Genomic DNA, 22883 nt, shown 5'->3' with positions numbered 1-22883 from the left:
ATGTTTCACAACGATGGAGAAGCAGAGGTGACTGTGAACTACACGTACCTGTGTTGCTGAGGAGGATGAGGAGATGTGACCCCTTAGGGAAGTGAATGTGTAGATCACAAGGAGACAGTTTAAAAAGGGCACGACCTTTGACCCGGTCTGTCTCCTCCTGCAAATCCAGATGCCAGAAATCATTTTAAAAGTAAAAACACGCATTCCCAAAGTTGCTCATCAAATTTTGCCCATGAATGTCCAGGAGCAGCTGGTGGCTAAAGAGACTGTGATGGAGCCACATCGGGCAGATATGAAAGCTGATTTCTTTTTTTAACGTCCTCCAGCAAAGTGGAAAATACATATGCCACACTATTAAGACTCAGCAGTTCATAATCAGGGGTGTACATCGAATGCCTAGAAACTGAAAATACAGATTTCCAGGTCCCATCCAAGAAGATTCTGCTCCTGTTGGACTGGGGAGTGGCCTGGGCATTGAAATTTAGGAAAAGCCCTCCAGAGCCTCTTCTGCTTACACCCCATAGAAAACCCAGAATTCAGTGAAAAAAAGCAGGATGCCAAGTGACATTTATATTTCAACTCTAATTCGACAAAACACCTGATTGCATGTGGACGGGAACAAGCAGGGAAGAGGCCCCTGTATCTGGAGGACTTGGAAATATGCTCCCTCTTGCAAGGCACCCATTAAAATCAGACCCATATTTGAGGATGCTGGGACTGCGAGCAGGATGTAAATAATATGTGTAATGCAATTTAATACAATAGCATTTTTTAAATGAGTTGAGTCGTGTTTTCAAGCTGTTAGTTCCATCAAATATCAATGTGGACATCCGCCTCCCGCAGCTGCAGAGGAAACAATTCCCAGCTTCCTCGCATGTGGCTCAGTCCCTCTTCCTAGAGCCATAAAGTGACCACACACTGTGACCCACCTCCCACAGCCAGCTAAACCAGAAACAACCCAAGAGCCTTGGGCCATCTGCTGAGGGAGGAGGGCCGCATGGCAGGAAGAGTCCTGCTCTGGAGAGACAAGAGACTCAGGGCCTGGCTGTGACTTGCTGCTGACTCACCGCGTGATCTTGGGTGACTGTCTTCACCACTCCCCAGATTACTGTAACATGAGAGGTCAGGTGTTCAAACTCAAACACCTGCAGGGTCAGGGAATATCAGTGAGTGAAATAGGCCAGGCACAAGACAAAAGGGAACAGTGAGGACTGTGGAAAGTTGAGAGCTCACGCCTTTGTAAAGGGAGTAGCCACCACTCAGTTCCTGCAGATCAGTTGTCTCTGAGGGTCACTGGGAACAGTTATGCAGGTTGTGCATTGTACAAGGGCAGTACCTCAGAGGTGTAGTTCACATCACAGATGTAGATATTTATCAATGACAGTTTCCTGGAAGACATCTGTAGAGGGTCTTGAGGAAAGGATATATATATATTTTTTTTTTTTTGGGTGAGGAAGATTAGCCCTGAGCTAACATCTGTTGCCAATCCTCCTCTTTTTGCTGAGGAAGACTGGCCCTAACATCCATGCCCATCTTCCTCTACTTTATATGGGACGCAGCCACAGCATGGCTTGACAAGTGGTGCATTGGTGCGCACCCGGGATCTGAACCTGTGATCCCCGGGCCACCACACTGGAGCAAGCACACATAACCACTGCACCACCAGGCCGGCCCCAGGAAAGGATATCTTCTAATTGCACAAATGTGCTGGATGGGCTGTCAGAAGCCCTGGTTGCCATGTGGGAATGCAGCTCCAATGTTGCCAAATCTTTTTTTTTCTGGAGAACCTGGAAATATGGCTGTTAACATGAAATTTCCCTAATTTAAAATTAGCTAGAAACTAATTCCAAAGCATTTTTGACCTTGAATGGGATAAACATTACACTTCTGGGGGCCAGATGCAGGCTATGATTGGAGATCTCTGACCCAGATGACTCTCAGTTACTGACATCTCAGAAACCCTAGTATTCTCTGCTCCTCATGGGTAATCTTGCAGCAATCACAAAGAAAAACTAAACATCTTGGTAAATTGTATGGACATAATATGGATGATGTGGATATAATATGGATTTTATAGATATAACATGAATTATATGGATAAATTAAAAGGGATTATATGGATATAATAGGGATGATATGGTTATAACAGTGATAATAAGGATATAACTGGGGTTATATGGTTATAATAGGAATGATATGGATATAATAGGTATTATATGGATATAATATGAATTATGTGGAAATAATATGAATTATATGGATATACTAGGGATTCTGTGGAGATAATAAGGATTATATGGATATGATGGGGAGGATATGGATATAATAGGGATTCTATGGATATAATAGGGATTCTATGGTTATAATAGGGAAGATGTGGATATAATAGGGATGATATGGATATAATGGGTTGATATGAATATAATAGGGACTATAAGGATATAATATCCATTATATGGATATAATGGGGATTATAAGAATATAATAGAGATTATATGGATATAATAGGGGCAATATGGATATAATAGGGATCATATGGATAAAATAGGGATTATATGGTTATAATATGGATTATATCGATATAATAGGGATGATATGTACTGGGGATAATACAGATATAGTGGGAATTGTATGGATATTACAGGGATTATACAGATATAATGGGGATAATGTGTATATAATGGGGATTATGTGGATATAATAGGGATTCTATGGATATAAAAAGTAAAAGTGCATCTTTTGAATGATGGTACATACAACATTCTCCCTATCTATCATCTGGTTAATTTTAGTTCATCTTTTCTTAAGGTAAATGTTATTTTTCCAGAGAGAATCTCCTAAGACTACAATCTAAATTAGGTTCCCCTGTTACACTTTCTTAAAATACCTTATGTTTCCTGAGTGAACTTACCAATTTTACATCAAAAGATAGTCACTTGTGTGAATGTTTTCTTACTGTCTGTTTGCTCACCACTTGGTGGAGAGCATTTCTTTGCTCACTATTGTATCCCCAGGGGGCATATGCCTGATACATATCAGACACCCAATGTAGATTTATTGAATGATGGATTAACATTGACCCCATCAGGGAAACATCTTTTCTCCTTGTCGTCCCTGACCTGACCTGACCTTGCTGCCTGGCATTTGACTTCTCAGTTCCTGACTTTGGAGGACATCTGGCTTCTACTGCTGAGAAGGAGGATCTCCAGCATGCCCCCCTCTGCCACCTGTTTCCTGTGCCCAAGAAGAGACCCAGCTCAAACCAGTGATGTTCAGGACGTCCATGCTTGCCTTGTGGCTGAAACCCACCTATATTGGGGTTGGAGGACTCACGTTTCAGGTAACACACAGACACCTTCTCTGATAGAAAGTCCACTTCATCCCGGATGTTGGGGATGGGGTGGTGGGAGAGTATTCAGCCCAAAATTAAATTCTGTTCCCTGTACATATTTTACATTCTGATTTTATTTCACATGAGTAAAAAAGTCATTATTATGCCCACCAATAGGCCAGCCCTCCTGCAGATTTATTGAAAAAATCTGGTAGCTATCCAAGGCAAACTGCATTTTTTAATGCTGAAAAGAATTCCCTAAGCATCATTCCCAAGTCCATAAAACATCAGCAAACACAGCTGATTCTACAAAGTAGCTAAACACAGAATGAAACTAATGATTGCAGGAGAAATTGCTGAAGGAGAAGGAAAACCACAATCACACAGAGATAACTTCTCAAGGAGAAAAAGTGAAAAAGACAGGCAGGAGCAGAGAAAGGAAGATCAAGGAGGAAAGAGGACTGAGGAGCGCTCCAGAAGTGGACATTATCAGGGGGAGGGTATCCACCCAAAACTCCACCTCCAGCTCCTTCAGACTCTGTCCCACGCTCATGTTCAAGTCCAGCTGCAGGTACTGCTCGGTCTGAATATAGGCCGGCCACAGAGGCAGACCTTCCCCGTTAGGATCGCTGGAAGTGAGAGCAGGAACAGCGGTGAGGTTCTCATCCTCAGACACCTGGTTGTGGGGGAAGCTGGGAGGTTTACTTACCCGGTCCGAGCAAAGTTAGCCCAGTATCTCATCATCTTCCTGCTCAGCACCTTCTCCTCCTCTGTGGCTCCTTCTGATGGAGAAAATCACAAAACCCGGCTCTCACAATGATGCCCAGACCCCAAGATGCCTCACATTTGATGAGTCACTTTCACACTCTCCCCACCTTGGATCCTCACCAGCCTACCAAGTCACTGTGCTCATTCTGTACATGCAGATACTGAGACTCAGAGCAGCCCTGAGTTGCCCAAGGAATCCTGGCTTCCAAAGGGCAGAGGCTGAACCCACATCTTCCCTGTCACCCAATGCTCTTCCGGCCATTCCCATGAGGCTGCAATGCCTTGGGACAGAGACCATGTCTCCATCTCTCTCTCAGACAATTAACTAATTATTGCATTTCTTTACTTGAAAAAGTAATACTTGCTCAAAGTACAAAATCCAAAATGCGGGAAGAGTGTATCTAATGAAAATAAGTTTCCCTCCCATCTTGTCCCTCCAGACACCCAGCTTCCAGCCTCTGATGCAACCATTGATACCAGCTTCGTGAGCGCCCTCTGCAGGCGGATGAGACGTGTGCAAGGGTCTAAGCAGACAACTTTTTACATACTCAGTATAATAAGGACACATATCCTGCATCTTTCTCTCTTTACTAAAATTGTATCTAGGAGATAGTTCCACATTGTGCCCTATAAAGCCTATAGACACACTCCATGTGAGAGGCTCTGTCCTCATCATCCAGAGGCCAGCATGAAATGGGTAAGAGCCTGTTTTGTGTAATTTTTTAGCTAAATATTTTAGCGATATCTCCTTTGTGCAGTTCCTATAATTTTTTCTATTGATAACCTCATCTGAGTCACTTCTTATTTTAGGCATAGAACAGGTCGTAAATTCGGGAATAAATGAGCTAACCTCATAGTAACAGTTCACAAGCATTCACAATAGATCTTCTGGATCCAGACCACTTTGGGCTGGAATTATGAAAAACACGATTCTTGCCTTTTAAAGCCCTGGGTCATAGCCTCATGGGAATTCTGGGAAGTGCCGGTGTGACCAGGGAACCAGGCAAAGAAAGAGTTACTGAGGATCTGGTCAACAACTAACATGGGTCTGTCAAACGTTTTTCAGACAAGAAGAAACTGTGTTCTGTTTTGCAGAAATTGATATCCCCATTTTGCAGATGTTGCTATCTTGCCGAGAAACTCAAATATTTGCAGCAAGACCCCTGCAAAATGCTCCAGCACCAAGTGTCCTAAAGTTACCATAACTCATTAGCATCTTAAATTCTCCTCCTCTGGGAGGGCCCAAACAGCCATTTTTAGAACATGTTTACCTGCTATCCATGTGTCCTAAATGAACATAGTTGTTACACAGTTGTTACAAATAAACCTGTTATCCTCTGCTCTTGTGTATAGTCTCCACCAGCACTGAGCTCAGAGAAACACTGCTTTGGGAGCTATCCCTGGTGTTCTCCATTGCTTGTGCAAGCAAAACCCTTCTTCACCTACTTCTGCCTTGGTTGTGCTCTTTGGCTCTGCACTCACCAAGAGACGAACCCATTGAGTTCAGTTACACAGGGAGGGTAAGACCAGTGGTCAGAGAAAAAGAAGAAAGTGATCCTAATTTTCAGGGAAATTAGATGCATGTGTCCCTAAGTGCCCACCCCAATAGGCTTTAGTACAAAGAGAAATACTCATCAAGCAGATGTCAGCAGCTCTTTTTCATCTTTGTCTCTAAAACCGTGAGTAGGGGGCATTTTCCAGGGAAAGGTTGTGTCTATAAACCATTCATTAAATCCAACCAACCAGTCTTCCCAGGCTCTTGTGTAGTGTTGGGGCCAGTGAGGGGCTTCATCCTCAGTGTGGAGTAGTGTCTTCTCCCCAGGTCATGCCAAGCTCATGTTCCTGCAAGAGCAGGAGCCCCTGAGGCCAGTTCCTTACCGAACATGACAATGTCACCCTTCAGGAAGGCACCTCCAAAGACAAAACGGATTTCATCGGTGTGATCGGCTTTGATGAAAGCTGGCTTCACATCCTTGAAGAAATGGGGCCGATGCTGAAACTCGTAGAAGTAGACAGGTGCACCAGCATCTGCAGAAAGTAGGAGAGGACTCTGGCAGGCATGCAGCGTGGAGCAAGGGTGGCCCTACATCCCCATCCATCTAGTCCTGGATTCTCAGACCCACGGGTGGGACAGCCCAGGGACAACAGGTGTCCCAAACCAAGCTAACTTCCCTCTTCCTCATCTGAGGCCAGCATTTCCTGCTATAGCAGCCCTCACTTCTCTTATGACAAACAGCTCACTAGCCCTCAGGCAGCCTGAGAGGGCAATAGTTCTACTTCTCTAAGAAACCTTTCATACTGAGCCAAGATCTACCTACTTGTGACTTCCTTTCACTGACTCTGGTTCAACTGTCTGAAGACAAAGGGAACAAAGTTATTCCCTGCTTCCAAGACACTCCACGCATCCTACATTCCTTCACCTCTCTTCTACCAAAGGTCTTTGCGCTGTAATTTCCCCCTCCCTGCCTCTTTCTCTGCATCATCAATTTCCCTCTACTGGATCATCACCATCAGTAGTAAACATGCTTACAAAATCTCCCATTAAAGCATACACAAAAAGATGTGCATGCACACACATACACAAGCATGGGAACACAGACAGGCACACACATGGACACACACACACATACATACTCTTGGTCTCAGTTTCTCCTCCAATTACTGGCTTATTTCTCTAAATCCCTTCTAGCAAGACCCCACAATACAGTTGCCTTATACTCACTGTCTAGGCTTCCTCTCCTCTCATTCTCTCTCTCATTTTTTTATTGATGTCATAATATTTTATAACATTGTGAGATTCCAGTTGTACATTATTATTTGTCAGTCACCATATAAATGCGCTCCTTCACCCCTTGTGCCCACCCCCCAACTCCCTTCCCCCTGATAACCACCAAACTCTTCTCTCTCTCTGTGTTAGTTTATATTCCACATGTGTCTCTCTCACTTTTAATTGAAGTATCATTTATGGACAAAAAAAAGCACAGATTTTAGGTGTACAATTTGATGAGTTTTTACAAATGTATACACATTCATGTAACCACCTCCTCAATCAGGATTTCTACAAAAGAACATTTCCAACATCCTAGAAAGTTCCCTTGTGTCTCCTTCTAGTCACTCTACCAAGAGATAATCACTGTTTTCATTCCTATCACCGTAGATTAATCTTGCCTGTTCTTGACCTCCACATAAATGGAATAACACAGTATGTCCTCTTCTGTGTCTCACTTCTTTTGCTCAGCGTAAGGTTTTTGAGATTCATCCACATTGTTGCGTGTATCAATAGTTGATTCCTTTTTATCACCAAGTATTCCATGAATACACCACAATTTATTGATCCATTCACCTGATGATAGACATTTGGGTTCTTTCCAGTTTGAGGCTGTTATGATGAAAGTTTCTATGTATAGCCATAGATAAGTCTTTTGTGTGGACAAATGCTTTCACTCCTCTTCCATGAATACGTAAGAGTAGAATGGTTGAGTAATGCAGTAGGTATACATTCAACTTTATAAGAAACTGACAGTTTTCCAGAGTGGCTGTGCTATTTTCCCCACACAAATACATGATAGTTCTGAATATACCACATCCTTGGCAATACTTCTTGGTATGGTTTGTGCTTTTAATATTAGCCATTCTAGTATGTGTAAATGGTTTCCTCATTTGGGGGTTTATTTTGCATTTTCCTGATGACTAACAATGTTTGAGCACCTTTTCATGTGCTTTTTGGCTTTCACATATCTTTTTTGGTGAAGTATCATTTCAAGATTTACTCATTTGTAATGGGATTTTTTGTCTTTCATTATTGAGCTTTTAATGTTCTTCTGTTCTAGATATGAAGTTTTTGTCAGATAAGTGTATTGTGAATATTTTCTTCTAGTCTGTGGCTTGCCTTTTCATTTTCTTAACAGCATTGTTTTTTGGGTAAAATATACATAACATACAATTTATAATATTAACCCTTTCAAAGTGTGTAAATCAGTAGATTATAGTACATTCAGAATATTGTGCAACCATCACCACTCACTAGGTCCAGAACATTTTCAGCACCCTAAACAGACCCATTAAACAAGTCACTTCTCATTTGCCCCTCCCCCTATCTCCTGGAAACCAAGAATCTACTTTCTGTGTCTATGGATTTGCCTATTCTGGACATTTCATATAAATGGAGTCACACATGTGGCCTTTTGTGTCTGGCTTCTTTCACTTAACATAATGCTTTCATGGTTCATCCATGTTGTAGCATGTATCAGTATTTCATTTCTTTTTATGACCAAATAATTATCCATTGTATGTATATACCACACTTTGTTTATCCATTCATCAGTTGACGGACCTTTGTTTTGTTACCACTTTTTGGCTACTCTGAATAAGGCTGCTAAGAATATTCACGTACAATTTTTGTTTGATCATCGGTTTTCAATTATCATGAGTATATCCCTAGGAGTGGAATTGCTTGGTTATATGGTAATTCTATGTTTAACTTTTTGAGGAACCACCAAACTGTTTTCCACAACAGGCGCACCATTTTACATTCTCACCAGCAGTATATGAGGGTTCCAGTTTCTCCACATTCTCAATAACACTTGTTATTTTCTATTTTTTTGTTTTTTGTTATTTTATGATGGCCACCCTAGTGGGTGTGAAGGGGTATCTCATTGTGGTTTTGATTTTCATTTCCCTAATAGCTAATAATGTTGATCATCTTTTCATGTGCTTGTTAGCCATTTGTATATCTTCTTTGGAGAAATGTCCAATCAATCCTTTGCCCGTTTTGAATTGAGTTGTTTGTTTTTTGTTGTTGTTGAGTTGTAAGAGTCCTTTACATATTCTGAATAACAGACCCTTATCAGATATATGATTTGAAAATATATTTTCCTAATCTTTGGGTTACTTTTTCAAGTTCTTTCTAGTGGCCTTTGATGCACAGTAATTTTTAATATTGATGAAGTCAATTTATCTAATTTTTTTCTTTTTTGATTATGCTTTTCATTTTATATCTAAGAATCCATTGCCAAATCTGAGGTCATGGAAATTTACCTCTATGTTTTCTTCTAACAGGTTTGCAGTTTTTGTTCTTACATTTAGGTCTTTGATCCATTATGAGATAATTTTTGTATATAATGTGAAGGTAGGGTCCAACTTCATTCTTTTGCATGTGGTACCCATTATGCCTGCACCGTGTGTTGAAAAAACATTATTTTCCACCATCAAATGGTCTTGGCAGCTTTATCAAAATCACCTGACCATAGATATATAGGTTTATTTCTGGACTCTCAATTCTATTCCATTGATCTATATGTCTATCCTTGTGCCAGTACTACACCCTCTTGATTGCCATTGTTTTGTAGTGAGTGAGTTTTGAAATCTAGAAGTGTGAATCTTCCAACTTTCTTCTTCTTTTTCAAGATTATTTTGGCTATTCTGGGTCCCTTGAAATTCCATATGAATTTTAGGATCAGTTTGTCCATTTCTGCAAAAAAGGAATTTGGCATTTTGATAGGGATTGCATTGAATTTCGGGAGTACTGTCATCTTAACAACACTTAGTCTTCCAATCAATGGACATGGGATGTTTTCCCATTTATTCTTTAATTTCTTCCAACAATGTTTTGCAGTTTTCAGTGTAAAAGTCTTGTAGCTCCTTGATTATATTTATTCTTCTTGGTTATATCAATATAAATTAATTTATATTGAGAATAGATAGTTTTGCTTCTTTCTTAAAATGTTGGATTGATTTTAATTTTTTTTCTTGTCTAATTGCTCTGGCTGGAACTTCTAGTACAAGGTTGAATAGAATTGGTAAGAGGAGACATCCGTATCTTGTTCTCAATGTTTGAGGGGAAACTTTCAGTCTTTTTCCATTAAGTAAGATACCAGCTGTGAGTTTTCATGGAAGCCCTTTATCATGTTGAGCAAGTTCCCTTCTGTTGCTAGTTTGTTGAGTGTATTCATCATGAAAGTATGTTGGATTCTGTGAATGCTTTTTCTGCATCTATTAAGATAATCATGGGGGTTTTTTCCTCTGTTCTATTAATATGCTATATTATAATGATTGATTTTTATATGTTGAACCATCCTTACATCCTTGGGATAAATTTCAATTGGTCATAGTATATAATCCTTTTAATATGCTACTAGATTCAGTTTGCTAGCATTTTGTTGAGGATTTTTACATCTATACTCATAAGGGATATTGGCCTGTATTTTTCTTTTCTTGTGATGTCCTTGTCTGCCTTTACTATCAAGATAATATTGGCCTCAGAGAATGGGTTAGGAAGTGTTCCCTCCTCTTTCACTTTTTTGAAAAGGTTGAGAAAGATTGGTTTTAGTTCTTCTTTATATGTTTGTTAGAATTCACCAGTGAAGCCAACTCATCCTGGGATTTCCTTTGTTGTCAGGTCTTTGCTTACTGATTCAATATCTTTATTTGTTATAGGTATATTCATGTTTTCTATTTCTTTCTGAGGTGCTTTTGGTAGTTTGTGTGTTTCTAGGAATTTTCTAATTTCATCTTGTTTGTTGCCATACAACTGTTCATAGTAGTGTCTTATAATCCTTTTTATTTCTGAATGTCTGTGGTAATGTCACCACTTTCACTCCTAAATTTAGAAATTTGAGTCTTCTTTATTTCTTTCTTGGTCAGTCTGGCCAAAATTTGTCAATTTTGTTGATTTTTTCAAAGAACCAACTTTTGGGTTCATCCATTCTCTCTGTTGATTTCCTATTCTCTATTCCATTTATCTCTGTTCTAATCTGGATTATATTTTTCCTTATGGTTGCTTTGTTTTTACTTTGCTCTTCTTTTTCTAGTTCCTTAAGGAGAAAGGTTAGGTTATTGATCTGAGATCTATCTTCTTTTTAATGTACAGATTTATAGCAAAAAAATCCCTCTAAGCACTGCTGTTACTGTGTCCCATTAGTTTCAGTATGCTATGTTTTTGCTTTCATTCATCTCAAAGTATTTTCTAATCTCCCTTGTGATTTCTTCTTTGACCTATTGATTGTTTAAGAGTGTATTGTTTGTTTAAAAACTTTTGTGTATCAAAGCACCCTATCAACAAAGTAAAAAGGCAGTCCATAGAATGGGAGAAAATATTTTCAAATCATATATCTGATAAGAAATTAATATCTGGAACATACAAAGAACTCCTAAAACTCAACAACAACAACAAACAACTGAATTCAAAAGTGGGCAAAGAACTTAGACGTCTCTCCAGGAAGTCGTACAAATGACGAACAAGTATATGAAAAGGTGCTCAACGTCACTAATCATTAGGGAAATGCAAATCATAACCACAATGAGATACCACCTCACACCCATTAGGATGAGTTTTATCACAAAAACAGAAAATAAGTGTTGGTGAGGATGTGGAGAAATTGGAACCCTTATGCATTGCTGGTGGGAATATAAAGTGCTGCATCCACTGTGGAAAACCGTATGGCTGTTCCTCAAAAAATTAAACATAAAATTACTATATGATCCAGCAATTCCATCTCTGGGCATGTGCCCAAAAGAATTGGAAGTAGGGACTTAAACAGATATCTGTTCACCAATGTTCGTGGAAGCATTATTCACAATAACCAAAAGATGGAAACAACCCAGATGTCAATTGATGGCTGAATGGATAAAGAAAATGTGGTATACATATACAATAGAATGTTATTTAACCTTAAAAATGAATGAAATTCTGATACTTGGTATAATAAGGATGAACCTTGAAGGCATTATGCTAAGTGAATTAAGCCAGATAAAAAAGTACAAATATTGTATGATTCCACTTAAATTAAGTACCTAGAATAGTCAAATTCTAGAGACAGAAGTAGTGGGGAGTCATTGTTTAATGGGTACTGAGTTTCAGTTTAAGACAATGAAAAAATTCTGGAGATGGGTAGTGGTGATTGTTACACAACAACATTAATGAACTTTAATTCCACTGAACTGTACATTTAAAAAGGGTTAAAGTGGTAAATTTTTTGTTATGCACATTGACACAATTTTTTAAGATGTAAAAAAAAAAAGTATGAGCTGTTTAATTTCTAAATATTTGTGAATTTTCCAAATATCCTTTTGTTTTTTTATTTCTAATTTCATTCCATTGTGATTGGAGAAGATACTCTGTATGATTTACAGCTTTGTAAACTTATTGAGACTTGTTTTGTGGCCCAATATGTGTTTCATTCTAGATGTTCTATGCGTACTTGAGAAGAATGTGCAATCTGCTGTTATTGGGTGAAGTGTTCTTTACATGTCTGTTAGCTCTAGTTGGTTTATATTATTTTTCAAGTCTTCTATTTCTTTGTCTATCTTTTGTATAGTTTTTTTTACTATTATTGATTGAAGTCTCCAACTATTAATGTAAAACTGTCTCTTCCTTCAATTCTGTCAATTTTTCCTTCATATATTTTGGAACTCTGCTGTAAGGTGCATATGGGTTTATAATTATTATATCATCCTAATTGATTCACTCTTCTATCTTTATATAATGTGCTTCTCTGTCTCTTTCAGTCTGCCACACTTTCTGTAATAATTTAGTGTTAAAGTATATTTTGTCTGATATTAGTATAGCCATGCCAACTCTCTTTTGGTTACCATCTGTATGGAATACCTTTTTACACCCTTTAATTTGCAACCTATTTGTGTCTTTGGTTCTAAAGTGAGTCTCTGGTAGACAACATATAGTCGGATTATGAGTTTTTTAGTCCATTCATTCTGCAAACTCTGCCTTTTGAGAACTTAATCCATTTACATTTAATGTAATTACTGATAAGGAAGGACATATTTCTATCATTTTGCTGTTTGTTTCCTATATGTCTTATATCATCTTTGTTTTTCAATTGCTCCCTTACTGCTTTATTTTGTGTTAGATTTTTCTAGCGTACCATTTTAATTCCCCTCTTGTTTCTTTTACTATATATTTTTTAGTTTTTTTCTCAGCAGTTGCCCCAGCGATTACAATTAACATTTTAATTTATAATAATCTAGTTCAAATTAATGCCAATTAGTTTCAATAGCATACAAAAATTTTTCCCCTATATAGATCTGCCCCATTTATGTTGTTATTGTCACAAGTTGCATCTTTACACATTGTATGTTAATAACATAGTTATATAATTACTGTTTTAGACAGTGGTCCTTTAAATTATATATGAAAAAAAGAGAAGTTAGAACCCAAAAGTACATTAATACTAACTTTTATACTATAGGAAAACGTAAGTAATGTAGTTAACTTTACTGGTGTTCTTTTTTCTTCTTATGGATTTAAGATACTATCTAGTGTCTTTTTTTTCAGCCTTAAGGATTCCCTTTAGCATTTCTTGTCAGGTTGGCTTAGAAGTGACAAACTCTCTCAGTCTTTGTTTATCTGGAAATGTCTGAATTTCTCCTTTTTTTTTTGTAAGACCAGCCCTGAGCTAACATTCGATGCCAATCCTCCTCTTTTTTTGCTGAGGAAGACTGGCCCTGAGCTAACATCTGTGCCCATCTTCCTCCACTTTATATGGGATGCTGCCACAGCATGGCTTAACAAGCGGGGCGTTGGTGCGCACCCAGGATCCAAACCGGCAAACCCCGGGCCACCGCAGCAGAGTGCGTGCACTTAACTGCTTGTGCCACTGGTCCGGCCACTCTCCTTCATTTTTGAAGGATAGTTTTGACAGATATAGAATTATTGGCTGCCAGGTGATGTTTTTCTTTCAGCACTTTGAATAAGTCATCCTATTGCCTTCTAGTCTCCTTGGTTTCTAGTGAGAAACCAGCTGTTGATCTTATTGAAGATACTTTGTACATGATTAGTCTCATCTCTCTTACTGCTCTCAGGAATTTCCCTTTGTCTTTGGCTTTTGATTGTTTGATTACAATATGTGCTTGTGTGGGTCTCTTTGAGTTTCTCCTACTTGGGATTCACTGAAATTTTTGGATATCAATATTCACCTCTTTCATTAAAATTTGGGACGTTGTTATCATTATTTCCTCAAATATTATTTTTGCCTCTTTTCTCTTTCCTTTCCTTCTGGAATGCCTATTATGCATATGTTAGAATGCCTGATGGTGTCTCACAGGTCTCCTAGGCTCTGTTCATTTTTTTCATTCCTTTTCCTTTCTGAGCCTCACATTGGGTAATCTCATTGGATTTACCTTCAAGTTTTTTGTTTCTTTTTTCTTTTTCTCTATCCTCAAATATGCCAGTGATCTCCTTTAGTCAGTTTTCCACTTCAGTTATTGTACTTTTTAATACTAGAATTTCTATTTGGTTCCTTTTATAATTTTATAAATCCTATCCTTTTATTGCTATTCTTTAATTGATGAGACATCATTCTCATGGTTTCCTTTAGTTTTTTGTACATAGTTCTCCTTTAACTATTTAACTATATTTAAAATAGTTGATTTAAAATCTTTGTTGAGTAAGTCCAATGTCTAGGCTTCCTCAGGGACAATTTCCAATAATTTCTTTATTTCCTGTGTATGGGCCATACTTTCCTGTTTCTTTCAATGCCTTGTAATATTTCTTGAAAACTGGAGGTTGTGAATATCATAATGTGGTAACTCTGGACATCAGATTCTACCCTCTCCCCATGGTTTACTGTTGCTGCTTGTTGTGGTTGCTGATGTTTGTTTGTTTAACAATGTTTCTGTCTGAATTTTGTGAAGTCTACGTTCTTTGCCGTTTGTGGCCACTGAAATCTTTCTTCTGTTTGCTTAGTGGTCAGCTAATAATTTGACAGGTCAGATGAGATATTGATAAATACTTAGAACAAAAAAAAAAAATCTCCCATTCTTTGAAGGTAGGCTCTGTGTGTGTGTTGGAGCACTCCCTCAACACTCAGCCAGACAGTTTACAATCCTTTCTTAGTCTTCACTTTCTGTTTAAGCAGAGCCTGAAGGTCGGCCAAATGTGAGAGCTTAGGGATTTCTCTGGCCTCTTCTGAGCATGATCCCCACTGTGGACATGCACATGGCCTTCTATATTCCCAGGAATATGAGCAAGTTTTTTAAGCTTTTATTCCCCCAAGCATCTCATTGCCCAGGCTTTCCTCTCAAGCTTTGTCTATTGTTTATTCCAGCTGTTATCCCTTGTCCCTAGTGGCAGTAGCAAATACATCTACCTTTAAATGTTTATGAAAAATGCCCTTCAGGTAGTTGTCTCAGCCCTGAGAGACTCCTGAGTTCGGTGAAATAAAAGCAAGCCCTTTGAGCTTAGTTGTTCAGGGTGCCATCCGATAGGTCAAAACAAACAACCACAATTCTTTGAGATTAAGGTCCATGCTTCTCCCTCCAGTACTAGGAACCTATAATATAAATGCAGGCTGTTGTCTACAAGGCCATTGCCAGCTGGATAGCAGGGGATGGTGCAAGTAAATTAAAATGACACAAAGTTCTCCTACTGAAACTCAAAAGCTTATGTCTTGATGAAATGTTCACTTGCTTGCTGTAAACCCTTGATTTGTTTCCGGAGTTTTGATAAAGTTGATTCTGACAGTCCTTGCCATTTGTGTGTGTGTGTGTGTGTGAGGAAAATCAGGCCTGTGCTAACATCTGCCAATCCTCCTCTTTTTTTTTTTTTTTTGCTGAGGAAGACTGGCCCTGGGCTAACATCCGTGCCCATCTTCGTCCACTTTATAAGGGATGCAGCCACAGCATGGCTTGCCAAGCAGTGCGTCAGTGTGCGCCTGGGATCCAAACTGGTGAACCTTGGGCCACCGCAGCGAGCGTGCGCACTTAACCACTTGCGCCACTGGGCCGGCCCCCAGTCCTTGTCATTTTATTCAGTCCTTTTGTAGTGGGACAGGCTTTGGGAGTTCTCTGCTCCACCATATTTGCTGATACTGTCAATAGTGTTTTTTGACAAGCAGAAATGTTAATTTTGCTTATGTACAATTTTAGCCTTTACATTTGGATCTATAATTCATCTCAAACTAATTTTTGTGTACGGTGTAAGTTAGGGGGTTTGAGATGCACTTTTTCTACATAGATATCTAGTTACTCCATCTCCATTTGCTGAACAGACTTTCCTTTCTCCACTGACTTATTACAGCAGCTTTGTCGAAAATTGGTTAACTGTGTATTTTCTGGACTCTTCACTCTGTTCTACATTAGTCTACCCTTCAGCCAATACAAGACTTTCTTAATTACTGTAGCTCAAAGACAAGTCTCGAAATCAGGTGTCTTATAAGTCTTCCAGCTTTATTATTCTGTTTCAAGATTATTTTGGCTATCCTTTCATTTCTGCATACATTTTTAGAATCAGCTCGTTCACTTCTCCAATCTCACTGCTGAGATGTTGATTGCGATTGGGATTGTATAGAGTCTGGAAATCAGTTTGCCCATTTTCTCTTGAATCCATTTTAATCAGGCTTTTACTTCCATCATTCCATCACAATAGTTCCCGTCCAGGTCACCGGTGATCCCTATGTTGTCAAATTTAAGAGTCAATTCTTACCTATCCCCTCAACAGACCTTATAACACAGGATCCTCCCACAGCACCCTGTCACTGACATCCCCTACTCTGCTTTATTTTACTCTACAGTACTTATTACCATCTAATAGTATGCATTCTATGTTTGCTTGTTTATTTGTTATCATTGTTCACCATTAGAATGTGAGTTTTATGGCGGCAGAGTCTTTGTTTTGTTCACTGCTGTGTCTCCAGAGCCTAGAATAGTGCCAGGCACATAGTGGGCCCATGATAAATATCTGTGGAAAGGAAGATGAAAGAAAGAAAGGAAAGAAAGGAAGGAAGGAAGAAAGGACAGAAGAAAGAAAGGATGGAAGGAGGAAAAGGAGAGAGAAAGAGAGACAGAGAGTAGAAAGGAAAGGAGGAAGGGAGGGAGGCACGGAGACTGGAAGGGAGGAAAGGAGAGAGGGAGGGAGGGAGAGAGGAAAGGAAGAAGAAAGAGAGGAAGGGAGGCAGGGTGGGTTTTTGCCCCCACAAGCAATCTTCTCTTTCTGATTGCTCCACTACTCCTTATAGCTAAGACATTTGGAAAGACACTTCCAAAGGAAAAGGAACATAGGGGCAGGTCTCAGGAAATTATGGGGAGGTGGGAATTTTCTACATGGTCTCGAGGGAGGGGAAGGAACAGAAACAACAAGAACTGATCAACGTTCCTGAACTCTAGAAGGCAAGGGAATTGCAAACGTCAGCATGCACGGTTATATCCCAGACACCCTCGGGAACTCCTTCTCCTTGAGGGAACAGAAGGGTGGAGCAGGCAGCCAGTCAGCAGGCAATGAGGGTCCCTCCAGCCGCCAGCTTTGCTGGGCTGTGGCCCTGCAGGGGGTGCTCAGAGACTCACCTCTGTGATATCGAGCTGTGACCAGTGCAGGGACCACAAAGAACACATCTCCAAGCAGGTCCAGAAAACTATTTCGTATTTCAACCAGAGAGTGCTTGTTGTAGAAGTATTCGTTAGCCACAAGGTGTAAATACTGGACAGGGACGTGCTGTAAAAAATCGTGGTCACAGGAGATACAGGTCAATGCCAACAGCTAACACGTTAAGCATTTGCTATGCAGGCATGATCCTGAGTGCTTTACATGCATTGTCTCATTTAATCTACACAGCGACCCTATGATGCAAGTGTCAAAATTAGCCCATGTCACAGATGAGGGAACTGAGTCTTAGAGAAGTTAAGTGGTTTGAACAAACTGCTGGAACCACGATTCTTTCACAAGTCTATTTGCATCTGAATTCCACGCTCCTAATCACAGTATGCATACCTCTCTGAAGTGTATCAGGTACAGCCTCCCCTCCCTAGAGCTGGCTACATTATTAGTAAGGGCCCAGAGCAACATGAAAATACGGGGCTCGTTGTTCAAAAAGTCTAAGAATTTCAAGATGGTGACAACAGAACATTTAAACTACGTGTAGGACCCTTCTGAGCGCGAGGTCCTTTGTGACTACACAGGTCGCACATCCATGAAGTTAGCCCTGCTCCTGGTACCAGCACTGCCTCCAGGCCTTTGCTATTTGACCTAAGCTAGTTGGTCTTTTGGAGTTCCTTCATCTGTAAAGAATGAGTTGTTCAGAGGATTACATGAGATGCAATGAGAAAAGCACGCTGCCTAGCACAGAGCAGGTCTTCAGTTCTGTCAGTTCCCCCCTGAAACCCATTGTCAAGTCGTTTAATAGGGCATTCCATGCCTTCTTTGACTTGGCACCAGGCTGCCTCCTGGCCTTCAATTCCTCAACTTGCCCCAAACACCAGTGTCGGAGGGTGGAGGGTAAACCTCACGAAGAATCAGAATCTACCACACTGGTGATGTTTTGGATCTGGTACTCTGGGGAGCACTGGGACAAGTTATTGCACCTCAAACCCCTAACACTAAGACAGAAGCATAGGCCTTCTTGGTTTTCTTTGAGATTTGGAGGCAGCATCTACCACACTAGGGAGTGCTGCTCTGAGTCGTCCATTGGGTCCTCAGAAGGCTGAGGGTTCTAAATCAGGCCCAGAGCAAGGGAGGGCTCTACAGCAGGTCCAGGCTGGGGTCAAAGTGCCCCCCACGAGGACCATATGACTAGCAGAGCCCTTGTGCTTGAGATATCCAAGGTGGATATGGATGCTGTGTGGAGCCTCTGGCGAGCCCCAACAAGACAGTCACAGTCCACACCCTAGGGTTCTGGAGGAAGGCTATGCCTTCTGCATCAGAAAACTACTTACCATTTGAAAAACACCTTCTCCCATACTACTAGGCCCTAGGAGAGGCTGCATACCCTTCCAGTGCCCCTGCACCTTCCCACACACTCCCCACCCCTGGGACCTGACCAAAGATACCTTTTCCTCTTAAAATACCCTCCTGCTCAAATGTTCCCCTTCCCTAAGACCCAGATCAATTACCACCGCCTCCACGCAGCCATCTCCGATCCAGCCTGAGAGACTCCACTGTCTGACTTACATTTTAAATATCTCTCAAACCTTTGTCCCAATTCTCATCACCAGACAGCCAAGATGCATCAAACATCCCCTCTAAGGCTTGAGGCCTGAGGCCTGAGGGATCGCCTGCCTCCAGTCTGGCCCACTCTGCAGCCAAAGGGCTCTTTCTAAAATGGAAATCTAATCATGTTGCTCTTCTTCTGTTCCCAACCCCTAGGATGAAGTTTATACTCCTTCTATAGCAGCCACAAGCATCCTCCTCTGCTGCAGCCGGCCCCTGCAGCTGATCTCTTCACACTTCTCTGCTTCTCATTGGTCTTCTCGGTTATTCCAGTTCCCCTCACCCATGATCCTCCATCAACCAGATAAACCTAACTCATCCTTCAAAACTCTTTTCCCCAAAAGAGCAGACTGCTTCCTCCCATGGGCATCACAGGGCCTAGGACATTCCTCTGCTCTGGTTCATATAGCACCTTACGGAGTGTCTTGTCATGTCCATCCACCCCAACAGTCTACAGGTTCCTCAAGTGCAGCAGGAGTGTCTGCTTATCACTGCACTCCAGTGCCTAGGGAAGTGCCAGGACATGTGGACTCCCTACAAACATTTGTTCAATGAATAAAGGAATGAAACAAACCTGGCACAGAGTACACACTGAATAAATGTGTACGGAAGAAGAAAGGAAGGAAAGAAATGAATCCATCCCTACATCATAATGTCTAGGATATATTTGCACAGGGAATGAATGAATCAGTGATCGAGTAATGGTCCTCGATACTGCTAGAACCTAGTACAGTGCCAGACTGGCATGTAGCGAATACAGTCCCTAGTCCCAGGTGGGTTTCAGAATTCAGAACTTTTCAGATTGTAGATAGATAATTCAGTACATCTGCTACATATTATGTAATATGCTCAGTAGGCAGGGAGGGGCCAGGGCGGCACTCCAGCTCCCACATTAATATGTCTGCAGAAAAATGTATGGATAGTGAAATAAATAAAGTGAAGGAAAGTGTGGGAACCACAAACACTAATGGCTACATATCAGTCTAGGTCAAGTCTGGCTGCCATGTGGGTTACAAAGAGCCTCTGGATTTTCAGAGCTCTTTGGGTTTGAGATTGTGGATAGGAGATTGCCAAATTCTACTTAGTAGAGATCTACTGAATGAATGAGTGAATGAGGAACGTCTATACCCTCATCCCTTACTCCTGCATGTGACCCAGGGAGGTTTGTTAAACGAGTGAATCTCTGGAGAGTCACAGTTGCCTGAGATCGCTTACCAGGATTGTGTGTATCAAGTGCAGAGCGAGAGACTTGTTGGAGCCCTCCAGGATCTCAGGAAGTTCTTTCTGTGGAGAGAAGCATGGCATCCTGTGTGAAAACATCAGCTCATCAAAAAGGAAACTGGTATCTCTGAGGGCCTAGGCACCCTCCTTTCAGAGGGGAGACTGGGAAAAGCAGGAACCTTTTCAGCCCCCAGAGTCCACGTGTGGGAGCAGCCTCAGTGGGTTGGTGGAGCAATGAAGTTTCTTATTCTCACATTTGATAAAAGGTAGCCATTCCCTGTCATACCTGCAGTCTTGTGGGACCTGAATGGCTGCCCTGTGGAAAGGCCATGTTATGGGCTGAGTTGTGTCCCCACCAAATTCCTATGTTGAAGTTCTAACCCTCACGACATCAGAATGTGACTGTATGTGGAGACAGAGTCTTTAAAGAGGTGATTAAGCTACGATGAGGATGCTAAGGTGGGCCCTAACACAATCTGACTGGTGTTCTTAGAAGAAGAGGAAGTTTGGACACACAAAGAGGCACAAGGGACACACACACAGAGGAGAGATCATGTGAGGACACAGAGAGAAGGCGGCCATGTGCAAGCCAAGAAAGGAGGCCTCCAAAGAAACCAACCCTGCTGACACCTTGATCTTGGACTTCCAGCCTCCAGAACTGTAAGGAAATAAACTTCATTTGTTAAAGCCACCCAGGCTGTGGTATTTTGTTATGGCAACCCTAGCAAACTGATACAGGCCACAACTTGGCTTCAACACCAAGTTCAAAGAGAGACCAGAAAATCTCAAAACTAGTGGTTTGTGGTTGTCTTTCTGAAGACCTTTACGATTAGGGCCTCTGAGAAGGCAACAGGTGACAGGCAGCCAGTGAGGGGGCCAAGCTGATGGTTAAAAACACAGGTGCTGTTTGGTACATAGTAAGAGCTATGAGTAATCATTTGTTAAATGATTACAACTTAAAATCACAAGGGGATAGAAATACTATTCATTTGTCAACGAGTTTTCCTAGTATATTTTCTGCTGAAAACCTTGAAGTAATGAATCACCAGGTAGATATTTAAACACATCTGTCTCCACATAACACTTGTAAATATCTATGCACCCAACACAGGAGCATCTAAATATATAAAGCAATTATTAACAGACGTAAAAAGAGAAATAGACAGTAACACAATAATAGCAGGGGACTTTAACACTCCACTTACACCAAAGGATAGATCACCCAAACAGAAGATCAATAAGGAAAGATTGGCCTTATTTATTTTTTTTTATTTATTTTTTGTGAGGAAGATCAGCCCTGAGCTAACATCCATGCCAATCCTCCTCCTTTTTTTTTCCCCAAAGCCCCAGTAGATAGTTGTATGTCATAGTAGCTCATCCTTATATTTGCTGTATGTGGGACATGGCCTCAGCATGGCTGGAGAAGCTGTGCATCAGTGCGCGCCCGGGATCCAAACCCCGGGCCGCCAGTAGTGGAGTGCACGCACTTAACCGCTAAGCCACGGGACCAGCCCAAAACATGGGCCTGAAATGACACACTAGAACAGACGGACCTAGTAGGTATATACAGAACATTCCATCCAAAAACTGAAGAATACACATTCTTTTCAAATGCACATGGAACATTCTCCAACATTGATCACATATTAGGCCACAAAACAAGTCTCCATAAATTTAAGAAGATTGAAATAATATCAAGCATCTTTTCTGACCACAACGGTATGAAACTAGAAATCAACTATAGGAAGAAAATCAGAAAAGCCACAAATATGTGGAGATTAAACAAAATGCTACTGAGCAATGATTGAGTCAATGAAGAAATCAAAGGAGAAATCAAGAAATACCTGGAGACAAATGAAAATGATAATACGACATGCCAGAATTTATGGGATACAGCAAAAGCGGTTCTAAGAGGGAAGTTTATAGCAATACAGGCCTATCTCAACAAACAAGAAAAATCTCAAATAAACAATCTAACAATGCACCTAAAGGAACTGGAAAAAGAAGAACAAACAAAGCCCAAAATCAGTAGAAGAAGGGAAATAATAAAAATCAGAGCATCAATAAATGAAATAGAGACTAAAAAAACAAGAAAAAAAATTAATAAAACCAAGAGCTGGTTCTTTGAAAAGGTAAACAAAATTGACAAACCTTTAGCTAGACTCACAAGAAAAAATGAGAGAAGGCACAAATAAGTAAAATCAGAAATGAAAGAGGAGAAATTACAATAGACACCTCAGAAATACAAAAGATTATAAGAGAATACTATGAAAAGCTATATGTCAACCAATTTGACCATCTGGAAGAAATGGATAAATTCTTAGAATCATAAAACTTTCAAAACTGGATCAAGAAGAAATAGAAAATTTGAATAGACCAATCACCAGTAAGGAGATCAAAACTGTAATCAAAAACCTCCCCCAAAATAAAAGTTCAGGACCAGACAGCTTCCCTGGTGAATTCTACCAAACATTCAAAGAAGACTTAGTACCTATCCTTCTCAAACTCTTCCAAAAAATTGAGGAGGGAGGGAAGCTCCCTAACTCATTCTACATAGCTGACATTACCCTGATACCAAAACTAGACAAAGACAACACAAAAAAAGAAAATTACAGGCCAATATCACTGATG

The 22883-nt window shown here is 40.4% G+C and overlaps 1 protein-coding gene across 2 annotated transcripts in view; it reads right to left on the bottom strand.

The window, feature by feature from the left end:
• Positions 1-3728: 3728 nt before the first annotated feature.
• CES5A (carboxylesterase 5A) overlaps positions 3729-22883 on the bottom strand; it is a 36808-nt gene continuing 17653 nt past the window's right edge. Inside the window, exons 9-13 of one of the 2 annotated variants that reach the window (XM_004431618.3) lie at positions 20247-20315; positions 17393-17540; positions 5978-6127; positions 4041-4113; positions 3729-3960 (exon numbers count right to left, since the gene is read on the bottom strand). In XM_004431618.3, coding sequence (XP_004431675.3) covers positions 3729-3960; positions 4041-4113; positions 5978-6127; positions 17393-17540; positions 20247-20315 — 672 coding nt within the window. The remainder of the gene's footprint in view (positions 3961-4040; positions 4114-5977; positions 6128-17392; positions 17541-20246; positions 20316-22883) is intronic. The other variant, XM_087420339.1, reaches the window with a different exon arrangement.

This window comes from Ceratotherium simum, chromosome 30, assembly GCF_057802395.1.
Source record: "Ceratotherium simum simum isolate JZ-2026a chromosome 30, ASM5780239v1, whole genome shotgun sequence".
In the NCBI taxonomy this organism is placed as follows: domain Eukaryota; kingdom Metazoa; phylum Chordata; class Mammalia; order Perissodactyla; family Rhinocerotidae; genus Ceratotherium; species Ceratotherium simum.
Note: the sequence above shows the minus strand (reverse complement) of the source record. Positions and strands in the feature narration are given on the sequence as shown.